Source organism: Pleurodeles waltl, chromosome 8, assembly GCF_031143425.1.
Source record: "Pleurodeles waltl isolate 20211129_DDA chromosome 8, aPleWal1.hap1.20221129, whole genome shotgun sequence".
NCBI classification, from domain to species: Eukaryota; Metazoa; Chordata; class Amphibia; order Caudata; family Salamandridae; genus Pleurodeles; species Pleurodeles waltl.
Window position 1 is genome coordinate 750,744,487 of NC_090447.1, and position 17,628 is coordinate 750,762,114.

The 17,628-nt window shown below is 42.3% G+C and overlaps 1 protein-coding gene across 5 annotated transcripts in view; it reads left to right on the forward strand.

The window, feature by feature from the left end:
- The window catches only part of LOC138250278 (F-box-like/WD repeat-containing protein TBL1X), a 690,394-nt gene that overhangs the window by 459,659 nt on the left and 213,107 nt on the right, over positions 1-17,628 (forward strand). For all 5 annotated transcript variants that reach the window (XM_069204996.1, XM_069204999.1, XM_069204997.1 and 2 more), the window contains one exon: positions 2,026-2,133. In XM_069204996.1, coding sequence (XP_069061097.1) covers positions 2,076-2,133 — 58 coding nt within the window. In that variant the 5' untranslated portion in view covers positions 2,026-2,075. The remainder of the gene's footprint in view (positions 1-2,025; positions 2,134-17,628) is intronic.

The window sequence follows — 17,628 nt, forward strand, 5'->3', positions numbered from 1 at the left end:
CTAGGAGAGGAGCAGCGCAGTGGTGACGGTAGCACAGGTACTTTAAAAAAAAAAAAATTTCATTCCCCTCACACCCAACCCATCCGCACGTGTGCCGCACCACCCCTATTTACCACTGCAAGCTGCTCCTGTTGACAACAATAGGTCTTGCAGACACCTGCACTGTCGAGCTAGACCTAGAAAGGTACACTAGAATGACAAATATACAGCAGGTAATGATTTACCCTATTAAAGTTTATAAACTTATTTAAGTATTTATTTTATAGTTTTAATAATATAAGCATTACCATGAGACTTCAGAATCATTTACATCAACATTTTTAGATAAAATTAATGTAAAACTGATGTGTTAACCTTATAACATCATCCTAAAGTGCAGTCCTCTTAGATAGTAGAACAAATAAGTTGCTAGACTAGAAATGAAGTAAAGGTCTGGAAACTAGCCAAAGAGTCGAACTAGAGTCAATGTGTATCTTGAACTTGGGTAAACAGTTCAAATTCGGGCACAACATAAAAGGGTCTATGGGCCTAGTTTAGAATTTGAAGGATGGGTCACTCTGTCACAAAGCTATGAAGAACCCACCCACCTTATTACAACTACATTATATCCTGTGGCACTTGTAGCAAGGCGGATAGAATATCTGTCACGTTTGTAACAGAGTAATCCCTCTGCCAAGCTCTAAATTTGGCTCTAAAACCGGTTTCATTAGATTGAATGGATTGAGCAGAGGTGTAGAAAGATGTTATTAAAACAGCGATATTTCCCCCTGAAACTGAGTTTAATGTGCACAACATTTAATGGATTTAGAAAATAAGCACTACATTGGTGATCTTCGAAAAGTACATTTGTTATGAAAAATGCAACGTTGGTACTTACAGATATTTATGAAAGAGAAACTCAAAAGTGCAAGAACTCTGGCAGTTGAGAATGTTTACCTATACACCTCTCGCTGAATAATGACATTTGTTCATTCATGGACTATATTTAGCCTCTTTATCATATATGGGAAAGAATTGAATAAATTAGTATAAGAAAATGCAGTGAAAGAGACTCTAGAATATTCACAGTATAAAATGTCTTCTTACCACTTAAAAAGAACCATTATTAGTGCAGTCAATGACAGAGATAATGAAATTCCCAAATGAGGCTATCTTACCTTAAATGAATCACACTTTTCCATTTTCCACGCTGAACAATATATGTATTCTTCGATGAATCATTTTTTTCTTGATCTGATTGTTAATTATTGACAGGCTTTTAAATATTCGGGTGATTTTTTTTATTTTTTTCCCCAGATCTGTGCTTTTGTTAGTTTTTCTAATAGGAAGTGACATGCGAATGAGACCTTTTGCTGTGATAACCTTTGGGTTTGGTGAAAGACAAAAGCCTTTCGTTTTGGTTGTAGCAACCCTACTTTACTAGCATGCAGCCTGAAAATATTAAGCATTGGCAAATCCAGCAGGTCTGACTTACAACTGAGAGTGTATTGTGAATGAGTGAAGGGCCAATGTAGGAAGAAGCCTAAGGGTGGATGAATGTTTGTTTGCCATCCATGCAATTACTCATCATCCACATGTCACTTTTACCGATATTCATGCAGTCATCCATTGAGTTATCCTTCCATTCACCCAACAATTACTGCAATTAATGTGTGTCCGGGTGTGTGTATATATATATATATATATATATATATATATGACACACACATACACACACTCTCTCTCTCTTTTCCCTCCTCCCCAACCCCCCCCCCCCCAACTCCCGTCCCATTGTTTTGCATATGCTCGTCCTTTTTCGTTACTTGAACTGTATGGAGAAGTCCTTTTGCAGTGATCCCAAGGAGATGCAGGAAAGACTCCCTTTAAAACGAATGAACATCTGAAGTGAAATATTGAGAAACATAAGGATGTCTGTCCATGAAGACTGCTGAACTAGTTTTGATCCTGGCATTGATTTCTCCAGTAAAAATTACTTTGTTGCTGCTAGTTGCAGTGTGACCTCAATGTTGTATTTTTATTTTACAGAGCGGGGAACACACTTCCTGAAGACCTCATCACGCTGAGGTGAGGCTAAGATGAGCATAACCAGCGACGAAGTGAATTTCTTGGTGTATCGCTATCTTCAGGAATCAGGTACTTTGTTACACACAATTACTTTTGCGCCGCAGATCACGTTATGTAGGTAAGGTGTTACTTGTTTTCAGCATCATTTAAGTACAGGTGTGTTTTCGGAATGATTTTTTAATTTTGTTAAAATTTTTTTACAAAAAGGTATGTTGCATCAGAGCCAACATTCTCAAGCAAGCGTAACACACTGTGTGACTCCGCAATCTCACATGCAACCTGAAAGCTGCTATTGAGACGACTGTTGTGCGTTTACCAGTAAAAGCAAATGGTAACTTTGCTACCCAAAGCTTGAGTCAGCAGGGCAGGGAATTGAATGGGGCAGCCCCACTGACCCCTGAGCTGGAGTACAGACTGGCAGGCAGAGGGTTTGCTAAATTCGAACTAATGAAATAGTCAAATAATCTGTGCACTGCTGCAGCCACCCCACACTACAGAGAGCTAAAGGCTGGAGGGAGCGAGGGACTGTGTGGAGAATAGACATCTAAGCCCTGAGTGATCAACAGGACGTATGTGTAATGCGTGACTAGAACATACACCTCATAAATATTGTTTTGATGGAAAAGGATAGTATAACTGAAGCTAGGGAACACTTTGATTGGGGTTCGTCTATTGACACCGGACCTTGAATTTGAACAGCGCACTCCAACATCAGAAGCACGGGATAGCAATTATTTGGCCTATTTTGTGGTTTTAATATTTGTTAATAAGTATGTAATTAAAAATGAAATAAAAAAGATGCATGTCTACCCTTTCCTACAATGGCCACCATTCCGAGTTGATCAGAAATGTGGGGCAGGCATATGTAGCCTCGATTCTGGGCGGCATTATTATCACATTTACTGGCGATTACAGGTTTCAAGCCTGAAATGCGAAATACGTGGGTCTCAGAGTTACTCTGCTCTGCACCACATTTTTTTCAGAATTCTAGGTCCTTTTCCACTCAAGCAGGTCATATTACACTTGCAGTTTTGAACCTGGTAAAACTTTTAATTTCCTGGGTTGATAATTCCAAAGAAAACCTGCAAAAATAGTTTATTACTCTAAATGAGGGCCTAAACAGTAAATCCTGGGTGTTTTATGTTTTTTTTTCTTCAAATGGCTTCTGGAGATTATTGGCGTTTATGCTTTTGGTACAACATTATGTGTATACTCCGCTCTGAATCACACCTCAAAATATAAGCGTCACCTGTTGCATTCACGCACATCGATCTAAACATGTTGTTTGAGCCTTAATAAAAGGCCTGCGATATGCAGCTGTGGAGATTACATTTAATGTGAAATAAAGCACTACATTTAATTTGCTTGTATATGAAACACAGATAACTATCTTTCATTCCAGCAGTGATTAACTTCCAAACTTGGGGCCAGGTGTACCATAATATTGGTCAAAAAAAGAGGTTTCCAATTACTTACCAACTTTTTGCAACGATTATTTTATTTTGGAGCCCGACCTATGTACTAACAGTTCACTTCATAAAGTAACAAATCATAGGGGTCACAGAGCGATCTGCCTAATTAACATTTACTAAAAGATGGATCGCAAGTTGCACCTCCCACCCCAAACTACCCCCTCCTCAATTCTGTTTGGTTGCAATCACAGGGATGGTGGCTCGCAAGGGACAGCAGACCACCATCCTCGGGACCATATTCCATAACTGTTTTTTTTATTTTAATTTTAAGATGACCCGAGTTCTTTAAAGGAATCGAGGCTGCTTTTCCAACAAAAAAGAAACATTATTTATGGAAAACTTCATTTGGAGGAGGCAAAGGTCTACTTGACAGCTACCTACTCCCTCTGATGCTGCCACCTCGATTCTCAAAGGAGAAAGGGTCCAAAGGGGACACATCCCTATTTGCGTATCTGTTACTACCACAACTTGGGAGTCAGTAACTGAACACTGGTTTGTGACTGGAATTGTGGGTGCAAACTAATGATATATTATTGAATCCTGTTTGGGAAGAAAATCCCCTTCCAAATTGTTATTCAATATTAATCTCTAAACACATTTTATGATTCTGGAATGGTTTTCTTATTTGCAAATTAGGCTTACTACTCATGTAAAAGTGATTTTGCAGTTGTATTTCCAATATTTTACCAAATCAGAGGGTTTAAAATTGCTTCCGAACGTCATTGATTTAGTGTAGTCTCATGCAAAGTGTCATGCATTCAACACTGGAATTTTGTGGTCTGCATTGAACATAATGCAGTAGCTCCGGGGTTCATAATGGCTGGTATAAGCCTGGAGGACCAACTTTGCATTGTTTTCCCCTTTTTCATTTAGATCATTCTACCCTTTGTGGGTGGAATGTTCCTTATAACCCTTCTGCCTCGGGGTATACCCGCTGTTAAAGGCCCTCTCCATCGTTATAGGCAAACTCCTGTGGCTCGGACCTATCATTTGGATTGAAGGCCTTTAACGCCTTAGCTGCTGGGCCGTCCCCCCCCCCCCCCCGTCCCCCCCCCCCTGTCCCCCCCCCCCAGTGCTGAGCCCTTTTTTGGCTATTTGGTTTAGTTCGCACTTAGGCCTTCATAACTTTTTGTCCACATAAGCTATCCACGCCAAATTTGCGTCCTTTTTTTCCCAACATCCTAGGGATTCTAATGGTGCCCAGAGTTTGTGGTTCCCCTCGAGGAGACCAAGAAATTAGCCAAAATACAGTGAAAATTTCGTTTTTTCCAAAAAAAAAAAGGGAAAAAAAGGCTGCCGAAGAAGGCTTGTGTTTTTTTCCCTGAAAACGGCATCAACAAAGGGTTTCTGGTGCTAAAATCACCATCTTCCCACCTTTCAGGAACAGGCAGACTTGAATCAGAAAACCACATTTTTCAACACAAATTTGGCATTTTACTGGCACATACCCCATTTGTACTATTTTTGGCGCTTTCAGCCTCCTTCCAGTCAGTGACAGGAATGGGTGTGAAACCAATACTGGATCCCGGAAAGCTAAACATTTCTGAAAACTAGACAAAATTCGGAATGCAGCAAGGGGTCATTTGTGTAGATCCTACAAGGTTTTCCTACAGAAAATAACAGCTGAAATAAAAAAAATATTGAAATTGAGCTAAAAACAACAGCCATTTTACTTTATATTTTACTCTGTAACTTTTTCCTGCAATGTCAGATTTTTGAAAGCAATATACCGTTATGTCTGCTGGACTCTTCTGGTTGCGTGGATATAAAGGGCTTGTAGGTTCATCAAGAACCCTAGGTACCCAGAGCCAATAAATGAGCTGCACCCTACAGTTGGTTTTCATTCTATACTGGGTATACAGCAATTCATTTGCTGAAATATGAAGAGTGAAAAATAGGATCAAGAAAACCTTTGCATTTCCAAAATGGGCTCAAGATAAGGTTTTGAGGAGCAGTGGTTATTTGCACATCTCTGAATTCCGGGGTGACCATACTAGCATGTGAATTGCAGGGCATTTCTCAAATAGACATCTTTTTTACACACTCTCTTATATTTGGAAGGAAAAAATGTAGAGAAAGATAAGGGGCAATAACACTTGTTTTGCTATTCTACGTTCCCCCAAGTCTCCTGATAAAAATGATACCTCACTTGTGTGGGTAGGCCTAGCGCCCGCAACAAGAAATACCCCAAAACACAACGTGGACACATCCCATTTTTTTACAGAAAACAGAGCTGTTTTTTCCAAAGTGCCTACCTGTAGATTTTGGCCTCTAGCTCAGCCGGCACATAGGGAAACCTACCAAACCTGTGCATGTTTTAAAACTAGAGACCTAGGGGAATCCAAGATGGTGTGACTTGTGGGGCTCTGACCAGGTTCTGTTACCCAGAATCCTTTGCAAACCTCAAAATGTGGCTAAAAAAACACACTTCCTCACATTTCGGTGACAGAAAGTTCTGGAATCTGAGAGGAGCCACAAATTTCCTTCCCCCCAGCGTTCCCCCAAGTCTCCCGATAAAAATGATACCTGACTTGTGTGGGTAGGCCTAGCGCCCGTGACAGGAAATGCCCCAAAACACAACATGGACACATCCCATTTTTTGACAGAAAACAGAGCTGTTTTTTGCAAATTGCCTACCTGTAGATTTTGGCCTCTAGCTCAGCCGGCACCTGGGGAAACCTACCAAACCTGTGCATTTTTAAAACTAGAGACCTAGGGGAATCCAAGATGGGGTGACTTGTGGGGCTCTGACCAGGTTCTGTTACCCGGAATCCTTTGCAAACCTCAAAATGTGGATAAAAAAACACGTTTTCCTCACATTTCGGTGACAGAAAGTTCTGGAATCTGAGAGGAGCCACAAATTTCCTTCCACCCAGCGTTCCCCCAAGTCTCCCGATACAAATGATACCTCACTTGTGTGAGTAGGCCTAGCGCCCGCGACAGGATATGCCCCAAAACACAACGTGGACACATCCCATTTTTTGACAGAAAACAGAGCTGTTTTTTGCAAAGTGCCTACCTGTAGATTTTGGCCTCTAGCTCAGCCGGCACCTAGGGAAACCAACCAAACCTGTGCATTTTTGAAAACTAGAGACCTAGGGGAATCCAAGATGGGGTGACTTGTGGGGCTCTGACCAGGTTCTGTTACCCAGAATCCTTTGCAAACCTCAAAATGTGGCTAAAATAACACGTTTTCCTCACATTTCGGTGACAGAAAGTTCTGGAATCTGAGAGGAGCCACAAATTTCCTTCCACCCAGCGTTCCCCCAAGTCTCCAGATAAAAATGATACCTCACTTGTGTGGGTAGGCCTAGCGCCCGCAACAGGAAATGCCCCAAAACACAACGTGGACACATCACATTTTTTCATAGAAAACAGTGCCTACCTGTGGATTTTGGCCTCTAGCTCAGCCGGCACCTGGAGAAACCTAGCAAACCAGCACATTTTTGAAAACTAGAAACCCAGGGGAATCCAAGATGGGGGTGACTTGTGGGGCTCTGACCAGGTTCTGTTACCCAGAAGCCTTTGCAAACATCAAAATTTGGCCAAACAAACAAGTTTTCCTCTCATTTCAGTGACAGAATGTTCTGGAATCTGAGAGGAGCCACAAATTTCCTTCCACCCAGCATTCCCCCAAGTCTCCCGATAAAAATGGTACCTCACTTGTGTGGGTAGGCCTGGTGCCCGCGACAGGAATAGATCACACAACGGTCAATGTTGGTCCATACATGAGGCAGCTGTTGACCCTGGGGTGATCCATTCCTGGCGCAGGCACTAGGTGTAGGCACTCAAGTGGGGTAGTGTTTTTATCAGGACAGGTGAGGAATCACTGGGTGGTAGGAATTTTGTGGATCCCAGCATATTCCTGTAGCTTGTGTGACAAAAATGCGAGAAAAATAGTTTTTATTCAACATTTCAGCTTTGCAGGGTATGCTGGGTAAGAAAACTCCACAATACGATTTGGGCGGTGGAATTTGGGGCTGAACTAAATTGGGGAGCTCCCAAGAGAGCACTCTCTCTCTGCTTGCCGCCGCATTCACCTGCTCCCTGGGTTGGGCTAACCCACTATTACCCAGTTTCACAGACTGCTTGCGAAGGGACAGCAGGACTGTCCTCATCACCTCCCTCGTAATGTACTGGAAGAGGAGTTATCGAATGGGACTCCTCCGACTGAAAAATCACTCTGAGTCTGCGCCATTGTCCTATCCCTCAGATGCTGTCTCATTATCCGATGTCCCAGTCTCTGATCCTATGTCAGAGCTGTCCTTTATAACCCGAGTGACGGCAGCAGTCATCCATCAAGATGCCATCTCTGCTATTGGCTAAACTGTTGCTCTAAAACACTAGCGTACGTAGACAGTCACAAAATCGATGGTGTATGTGAGATACGTGCAATAGTAGAGGCCACCTTACCTGCGCTTCTTCCCTCAATCAGCACGTTCTTTCAAGACACTCAAAAAACACCTTGTCACATACCATTCGTCATAGTCTTTAGCACCTCCTGCGCCCATTCCAACAATCATTATTGGTGCTCCCACTCCCTCCTCCTCGGATTCCCTCATTACCAGCCAGCACAAGTGCCCTTCATCTCTCCATAGCCGCCCTCCACCCCGCACATACATTTCATTTGTATTATAGCGCAGGTAATGGCTGATTTTACTAATGTACTCCGCTATTTACATAAAATACAGATTTGCTCTTTGCAGTGGGCATATCAACCTTCTGCGCTTCTTTATGGCACTAAAACTGCCACTAGACAAGTCTGACCCTTTTGTAGCAGAAACATAATCACAATACTTACTTGTCTTTTTTATTGCTGCCTAAAAGCTACAGTTGAAAAGCGTCAGTTGAAGTATGTGCATTGCTTTGAAGACGCAAGCTGCAACTGCAAGACAACTGGTGGCAATTCTCTCTCTCTCTCTCTCTCTATATATATATATATATATATCACTTTTATATGTGGGTCTGGTTTTCCTGGGGGCCGATCGCAGCCCCCAGGGAAACCACACACATATTGACAAAAGTGATATATCTATGTAGATATATATATATATATATATATATATATATATATATATATATAGATGTGTGTATATATATATATATATATATAGATATATCTACATAGATATATCTATAAATATTGATATATATATATATATATATATATATATATATATAGATCTATATATATTTTTTGTTGTTGTATGGTTTCCTTGGGGGCCAAAATGGCCCCCAGGGAAACCCTACAACAACTAAAAAAAATATTGCCCCCACAGGGGGTCGCCCTGCCCACGGGCGACCCCCTGTCCATAGGGGGCACCTACCGTTTTAAAAAAAAATAAAAAAATATATGCCCCGGGGGAGGGGGGGGTCCGTTTTCCGAGGGAGCCAACCCCCCCAAGTGAAATCCCTGGTGTCTAGTGGTGTTTCCTGGCTGCGATCGGGGGCTAGGAAACACTTTCAGAAGGCCTCGTAAGAAAGGGGAGACTCTCCCCTTTCTTACAAGGCCTTCCTGAAACTGTTTCCTGGCCCCCGACCGCAGCACAGCTGCGATCGGGGGCCAGGAAACACTTTCAGAAGGCCTCGTAAGAAAGGGGAGACTCTCCCCTTTCTTATGAGGCCTTCCCGAACGTGGGGAAGGCCGTTTGTGGCCGTTTTCACCATTGGAGCAGGAAGCGGCCGCAAGGCTTCTTCCTGCTCCGATGGGGAAATCAGCATTGTAACGTCAGCGACGTCACAAAGGGGCGGGTGGGGGGGGGGAAGGGAGACACTGAAGAGCTTCCGTGTCTCCCAGGGATTAAAAAAAAAAATAATAATCCTCGGGCGCGACGCACCTGAGAATTTATTAACCCCCTCCCTGGTGTCGGCCACTGGTCGTGACCCGCACCAGGGAGGTAGTGTAGGCGTCGGCCACACTATAGAGGTTAACAATCGGTATAGCCCTCTGCAAAGGGCTTTAAAGGCTACATTGTATAATGTTTAGTAATGCTCCCAGGGTGGTTATAGACTGATAAAAGCTTTGTCCTTAAGCATAACGTTTCTTGTGCTTAAGAAAGCGATGTTTCATTTATTATAGTTTGAGTCAATTCTTCATTCATCAAAGCCACTGTTATATTTCATTGGGGTTTTATGTGTAATACAAAAAATGTGCCTAGCAGTTATTTGCTAACGGCATGGTATAGTGACAAAACATATGGAGATGTGAAGGTACAAATTCATTAATCACATTCCTGACAAAATTGTACTCAAATTGTATGCAGTGATGGATTAAAAGAAATTGCAATAACTATATGGTGTTGTGACAATGTTTTTGGAATCACATCAAAACTGCATACAGTCCAATTTATTAGTGATGTCCACAAAAAAAAATGATCTACTGGGACTCTGGTCTGGAATGGTTAGTGCAGGAGCAAACTGCGAAGGTAAGATTTTAAAATTCCTATGTAGAGACTTTCTGCTGCCAATAATTGACTTTGTGTAACAAGCCTGTCTTTCCTCATGGTGTCCGTGTGTTTCAACCTCATTTTTGCATTTGCTGGGTTTTCATAAGGACTTTGAAGAGCCCTAAAGTGTGGCTCAGGTTAATTTATTTTCCTGGTGTGTCTGCTATGTTGGAACACCCTTGTATTCAGGCTGGCCATTAAATAAAACAATGTTTTACTCTTGATGTCAGGGTGGGATGCTAAGCCGAAATTTGACTGAACCATTTTGCCTCTTCTGGTTAGAGTTGAAAAAAGAATGATTTTTAAGTTTTTTGAATATGACTAAATGCCAGAATTCCCGGTATTTTTTTTTGACCATTCATACGTGGTTTTGGATCTTGTAGCAGTTTTAATCAGTATGGCTGTACATTTCCTATGCATTTTAGACTACATCAAATGATCATAGCTCATATTGGGCCTGTTGCCATCTGAAAATAATATGTTGTGTTAAAAATAAACTGTCAAGTGTAGGACTGGTTAAAATTAGTGAAAATGTAATTTAAATATTAAAGCTACGCAGAAGATAGTGTTGTTGCTTGTTTATGCTCCCATATTGATTGAGTTGTGGTGAGAGTGGTTAAACCTTTACTGTGTAATGCAAGTTTTTATTGATGTGATTTAAATTTATATCTTTACTTTTTCATGCTGAGAAGACTGCATGCTTCTGGATGGAGGTTTTTGTAATCTATATATTTTAAGGGAATAGTTTTTTTTATCTGTTTTTGCAGTCTTGAATTTGATTCCTAATAACAACTCTGGTATTGTGCTTAAAATACAGTATATATCACGTCATGGTGCTGAGAAAGCAAATTTTAAGAAGTATGAGAGTCAAGGAGAAAACCATGGATTAAAGAATATGTATGTTTGAGTTCAGGGTCACAGGAGGAAATATGCAGCGAGGTATGCTCTTAACTGAGCTTCATTACTGATTAGTGGTAGGTGGCTGCAGGGGTATGCATTGGAGTTTTTCTGAGCTGTCTACAAAAAGAGACAGCCACCCTTTTATCTTCTGACCCAAACAACTTCGGCCCAATCTTCTCTCTACTTTTCCGGCTAAAATCCCTGAAAAAAACGGCTTTCAGACATCTGCAATCATTTTTTGAGACCAACAGTCTGTTTCACCCCTTTCAATCTGACTTCAGATTGGGGAATAGCACAGACTTATTCATAACACCTACAATATCTAGTAGATGACCATCGATTGTATGGCAACATGGGAGTCACTAACATATTAGTCCTGAGGGACCTATCAGCAGTCTTTGATACTGTTGACCATGTATTCACAAGGATCAAGGACTTTGGATGTGAATATGTGTCCATCCAATAGACTAAACCTTTATTTACCATTCCACTAGGTGCCTAAGTCCTCTGCTCTACTTATATGTGTATGCAAGCGACATGCCATTGTTATTTAAGCTCTCCACTACACAGGCATCTCAGCCAGTTCGTACCTGAGCTCAAAAATCTCTCTGTAGTATTTTAACAGCAGAATGTCACTAGATGGATGCAGATTTCTCTAAGTTAAAAACCTGCATAAACAACAAGCACCTTAATACCAAAAAGTACAACAACAGATGGAGCTTTACCAGTTGGTCAGAGATCTACCTGTATTTACTTCTTTCTCTTGAACATAATATATAGCTTCTGGCAACTACAGGTTTTTAAGAAGATTCTGCATTAAGTCAACACTGATTGTCACACTGCTGTTGTGGCTGTAGTGAGTCCTGACATGATTATAGTAATTCCCGCTAGCTGGGATTCCCAGATACGCTCATGAGATGACCCCATCTGTGCAGAATGCCTATTATGGGCACCTGCTATCTTGAAAATGTTTCACATATTCTGGAGTGCCTTCATTGGCGTCCCATAAGAAGTCTTCTCAAAAGCCCTGATAACCGTCCATCAAGTTATTCATTGTAAAGTTCCTCATTTCGTGGCTTTCAAGTTTTCTTCACCAACCACATCACTCTTTACTATTCATTTTCGCTCTGATTTACCAAAAACCAGAACTGTAATGTTTGGAGACAGAACCTTCTCAGTGGTAGGTGCAAAGGATTGGAATAAATTCCCAGGGCACCTTTATTCCATTCTCTTACTTTTCGTTTTTAGGACAATGCATACCATGCAGTTCAGCTGTCTAGTTTGCTAGCTGCTTCTTGAGGGCATTCTGAAAGTTTACTGTATTCTTCCACAAACTCTTTTTCTGTAAACAGGCCTTTAAATCTTGTTCTTATCTTGACACATTTGCTGTGCGTTTAAAGACAGAGTTATGTTGTCAGGCTCTCTAATTAGAGGGAGGTTGGAGTTTACTTTTCTTTCTCTGACTTCAAAGTAAGACCATTTATGCGATAATCTTGCTGTGAAAGAGAAGGCTTGTTTCTAGCACACAACAACATTTAAATGTCTGTAAATGGGCTGATATTTCAGAATTTATCAAAATTAGCAATGTAGATATGAAGCACATTTTTTGTCCTTCTGAAGTGTGCTGAAAACAAATATTTGAATATGATCAGAACGCATCAATACTTTAGGTGATGACATTTCCACACATTATCTTTTGTGAACAGTTAAAACTGTATGTCTGTGCAAAAGTAATCATCATTTCAATTGAAAATGTGTTGTGTGAAATGTGTAATGGCATTGCGCTTCCACAATATGCCACTCCACTCTACACCACTCCACTGTACAACACCCTGCTCCACTCTACTGTCCCTCCACTGTACGCCACTTCACTACACAACACTCCACTCAACAATATGGATTTGTATAACAAAATATGGATTTGTAGAGAGCACAGATGCCTCTGAGGAAGTGTCCCGGCACTAGCGGCCAAACCATGCACGGAAACTGAAATGCCACCAGAAAGCCTAGAAATCAAATAGATACGTCTTCAGGGATTTCCAGAGGACGGATTCACACCGAGCAAAGCAGAGATAGGAAGGCAAAGAATTCCACAATTTGGCAGTCAAGTAAGAAAAAGAGCAACTGCCATGTCTTGCACTGCAGATCACAGGCACAAGAATAAGTTTTTGTTCATTGGACTGAAGTGATCTCCCTGGACGATAAGACAAAAGTCACTTCCTCAGGTAGCCAGGACCTCTCTGTTCACAGGCTCTGAAGGTGAAGGTGTGGACTTTAAATTTAATACGGCTACCAATAGGTAGCAAAAGTAGACTGCGGAGGGAAGCTGTAACTGAGGTGTGTGTGGGAATATTCAAGATCAGCTGCGCTGCTGCATTCTGAATAATCTGTAAATGATGGAGCAGATAGTGAGGAAGGCCCAAATACTTGCTTTACGCATAGTCTAATTTCCATGTTACCGAGGCGTGAATTACAGATTTGGGGCAGTCATCCATAATCGGCTGGATCAATTTCCTGACCGGACATTGCTCTGACCTGAGGTTCAAATTATAAATTGGGATCAAATTTAACACAAGTTTCTTGCCACCAAAGCAATGCAGGGGGAGGACCCTTGTTCACGACACTCCATGACACACAACTCTACTCTGTCCCTCCACTCACTGTCCCCCCTCCACAATACGTGCTCCTCTTCATTCATTCTTACCCACTCCACTACAATCTAAACCAATCTACACAACAACACTCCTCCCCAATCTTCCCCCTCCAATCTACCCCACTCCAGACTTCCCCATGCCACTCCAATCTGCCCCACTCCAAATCTATCCCACTGCACTCCAGTCTACCCCATCTATCCCATTCCAGTCTACCCCCCTTGTAACCCACTCAAAGCTATCCCACTTGAATCTACCCCACTCCACCACAGTCTATCGTGCTCCCCTCCAAATATACCCCACTGCACTCTAGTCTAACCTATCTACCCCCTCCAGTGTACCCAACTCCTTTCTGTGCCACTCTACCCCAATCCACCCCAGTCCAATCTACCACGGTATGCTCCACTATATTCCAATCCAACCCACTCCACTTTACCTCAATATCTCCACTCCACTGTACTCCAATCTCACCCGCTCCATTCTACCCAAATCTTCCCTACTCCACTCTAATCTACCCCACTCCATCCCAGTCTAACCCAATGTACCACACTCCAATCTACCCACTCCACCCCAGTCTACCCCAATGCACTCCAGTCTACCCATCTATCCCACTTGAAACTACCCCATCCTACACCACTCTACTCTACCCCAATCCACCCACTCCAATCTACCCCAGTCTACCTTACTCCACTCTATCCCAGTTTACCCCGTTCCACTCTATCCCAGTCTATCCACTCCATCCCAGTCTATCCACTCCACTCTACCCCAGTCTACCCACCCCAGTCTACCCCAGTCTACCCACTCCACTCACTGCAGTCTACCCCACTCCACCTCATCCCACTAACTTTTAGTCACGCTGAACCACAACCATACTGGTGTACAACATGGCTAAAATATATTGCCAAAGCAAATAGCTCTTGCATGGGTGAAAAACTATTGGATTTTCCAATTCCTTTTTTCACGAGTCATGAATTACTTTCCTTTTTATTTAATCGTATTAAATACCAAGTATTTTTGTTTGCATCATGTTATGTTTCCAAAACACTTTGGTGAACGTGCGCTTTATAAATACAAAATAACATTACCTGTCTTCACTTATGCCTTTTTAGGGAGTGGGTTAGCTGTCTTAAACCATTGGCTGTTTTGTAATGCATGCTTGCTGACATTATTTTTCCTTTTTTTTTTTCGAACTCGTACCAGATAAATTCAGTTCAAAGTGAATAGCCCTTTTTTGTGCCAGTTAGAACCCTGCGATGTGCATTAAAACCTAAAATCGTTTTTACACCCCTTCTCAGGGCACAGGCTTGCTAGAAAGCACAGATTCTGTTCTATAATAAAATAATATGCACTGTTCAGTTGAGTGAATCAGAGTATTGTACAGTGGAGTGGTGTGGATTGGGGTGCAGAGTGTGAAGTATGCATGGTGTTGTAGCACATATCTTTAATTTACATTTTTATTTCAAGCACATGGCCACCAAGTTTAGGCAGCAATATGTTGTTTTCTTCTTTTTACTTTTGTGGCATGTGTGGCACCTGTTTGTCAATGTGTCTTGATAGTTTATTACTCTTTTGGCTCCCAATGAAGTGTGACTTAATTGTTAGAATGAAATGCAATGGAAGCTTGGTTCACAATATTGAGCTGGAGGTTACAAGCAGAAGAATAAAGACTTGTAATATTAAGTTCTGTGTGGTGTAGTCGTTGGCAGGTACCAGGCTGGGGTGGACACTACAAAAAATAGAACCATTGGGTTGGAGAATGTTTTGTATTCTTGTTTTGTGTTATTTATAAAAAATGTTGCTAGTTACAGTTGTTTTGGGGCTGGGGGTGGTGCGTACATGGCCAGATGAATGAATTGATGTTATTCTCTTCATAAGTTTACTTTGGTTAATTGGTGCGTGTATATTTACCTGCACAATTTTGCTTATGTTAAGAAAATACATGGGCGAAGTGTGGCAATTTTGGCTTTCGTTGACAGCAAAACCCGTTCATCCAGTTTACTTCCCTCTGGGTCTTAATTTTGCCAAGCAGCGCTTTATATGGAACCCACAAGAAGAAAGATGTGCTTTGAACACTGGCCCGGGGTTCAGTATTCAACGCACGTCATTGCTATGAGTTTAATCACGCGATTTAGACTAGTTGCTGTTCCCGGTGTCAGTTGTTTCCGCTCTTTCTTGTATAGGTACAGCGCTGAGCCCCATACTGTATATTCTCCATCAGAAAAATAGCCATAGGGTCCTTTACAAATACGTCCCTCCCACGGAACACTTTAGTCATGTGTTCGGTGCACCCTTACCACACACTGGAATGAGCAAACATTTTTGATTTAAAAAAAAAAAAAAATGTATTTCAGCAATATCACCACTCTTTAAACAGGCCTTTGCCCAGCTGACCATTCTCTGTGGTTCGGTCCAGTTTACACTCTGTGGGGTGCCCTTGCTTTTGGCTCGCCGCAGAGGCCCATCGGTGCGCTACAGCGACAACATCACCAACAAATACACTGAAAAAGTAAACGTAGGAATTAGGATAGGAAATTATTGATTCCTTTTCTTCCGACGTCATGCTTCTCTTTACCGCAGGAACTGAATTGCTTCATCTTTCATTTCTGTGTTGTTCAAATATTTTCATTTGGTGCTCTTGAAGTGATTAAACCCTGTGAGGCAGTGTTTACATCGTGTTGGCCTCCGTTCTTTGTAGAGCTCATAAAACCCTGGCATGACTTTGACCCTTTGCTGCTTTCTTGAAACAAGCACAGCCAATGCATGTGGGTTCTGTGCAGCGGACTTGTTTTCTTAAGTTAACCTAACAATTCCAGCTTCTCACACAATAGGACCAGGAGCGGTACAGGCAGAGGGGGAGGACATGGGTAGGAATATGCTAGTTTGGAAATTGCTGTACCCTTAACCTCCATGTATAAACCTGTAACTCTTCTCTCTTTGAAAAACTTAAAAAAAAAAAAATGTATACAGCACTTGCTCTGTGTGACTATTTTCGCCTTGTTTATTTTTCATTTTCTAATTCACCACTGAATATTGTACATCGCCACACAGTGGTCTACCAGCATATGAGCAGCGCTTTCTGTTATTGTGGCTAGACAAGCACCAGCAGGCTGCAAGCTCTATTGCACATAGGTGTGATCCTATTTTTAGGATGGCGGTCGCAGCAACCAAGAACTTTTTTAAATGTAGCCTTATTTCCATGTCTAGACTAAGAAACCTCCACGTGATATAACGGGTCATAAATTTGAACATACGTTTCATGGATGTTGCATGGAGTCGGGGAAGTAAGGCATTCCTGGAGCCGGTGTGGCATCAGTTCCTTACTACTAATGGGGAGGTGATGTTGGTTCCATACTGCCAGACAGGGGAAGTGAGGTGTCTGTTCCTTACTGTTGCGTCGGTGGTGAGGCATTGGTTCCTTATGATCTGGTGGGGTCGCTGAATCCAACAGGTCAAGAAATGAGGAGTCCAGTGTTGAGATCACACCACGGGGCCACAGGTGCTGCGGCGGAGTCGGTGTCTCGGATGTCAGGGACACGGCACTCAGGACTCATCCTGTAGTGGGACTTCAGAGGTGCTACAGCTGTGTCGGGCCTGCAGCGTCCGTTGTTGCGCTCGGCGGGGACCGCGGCTTGGGTGCACGCTGTGGTGCGGAGTCAGACAGCTGCACCAGTTCTGAAGTTGCTCTGCAGTCAATGCACTTAGTTTCTTTTTGGTTTCACTAGATTTCACTTCCAAGGGCCCAGGGACTGGATTTGGCACCACTTGGCAAGTCAGGACTCGGCAAGAAAGCTCTGCCTGGTGCTGGCAGATGAAGTCTTAGATGTTCCTGAGACTTCTAACAGGGGGCAAGCTCAGTTCAAGCCCTTGGAGAACCTTGGAAAGCAGGATGTAGAAAGCTAATTCCAGTCATTTCACTCCCAGGACAAAAGCAGCATGCAGCAGGCCAGCACAGCAAAGCAACAGGCAGAGTGGCAGTCCCTCCTACAGCATCCAGCTCTTCTTCCTGACAGAATGTTCTCAGTCCATAAGTGTTCTGAACTTGTGGTCTCAGAGGCCCAATACTTATACTCATTTCTGCCTTTGGAGTAGGCAAAC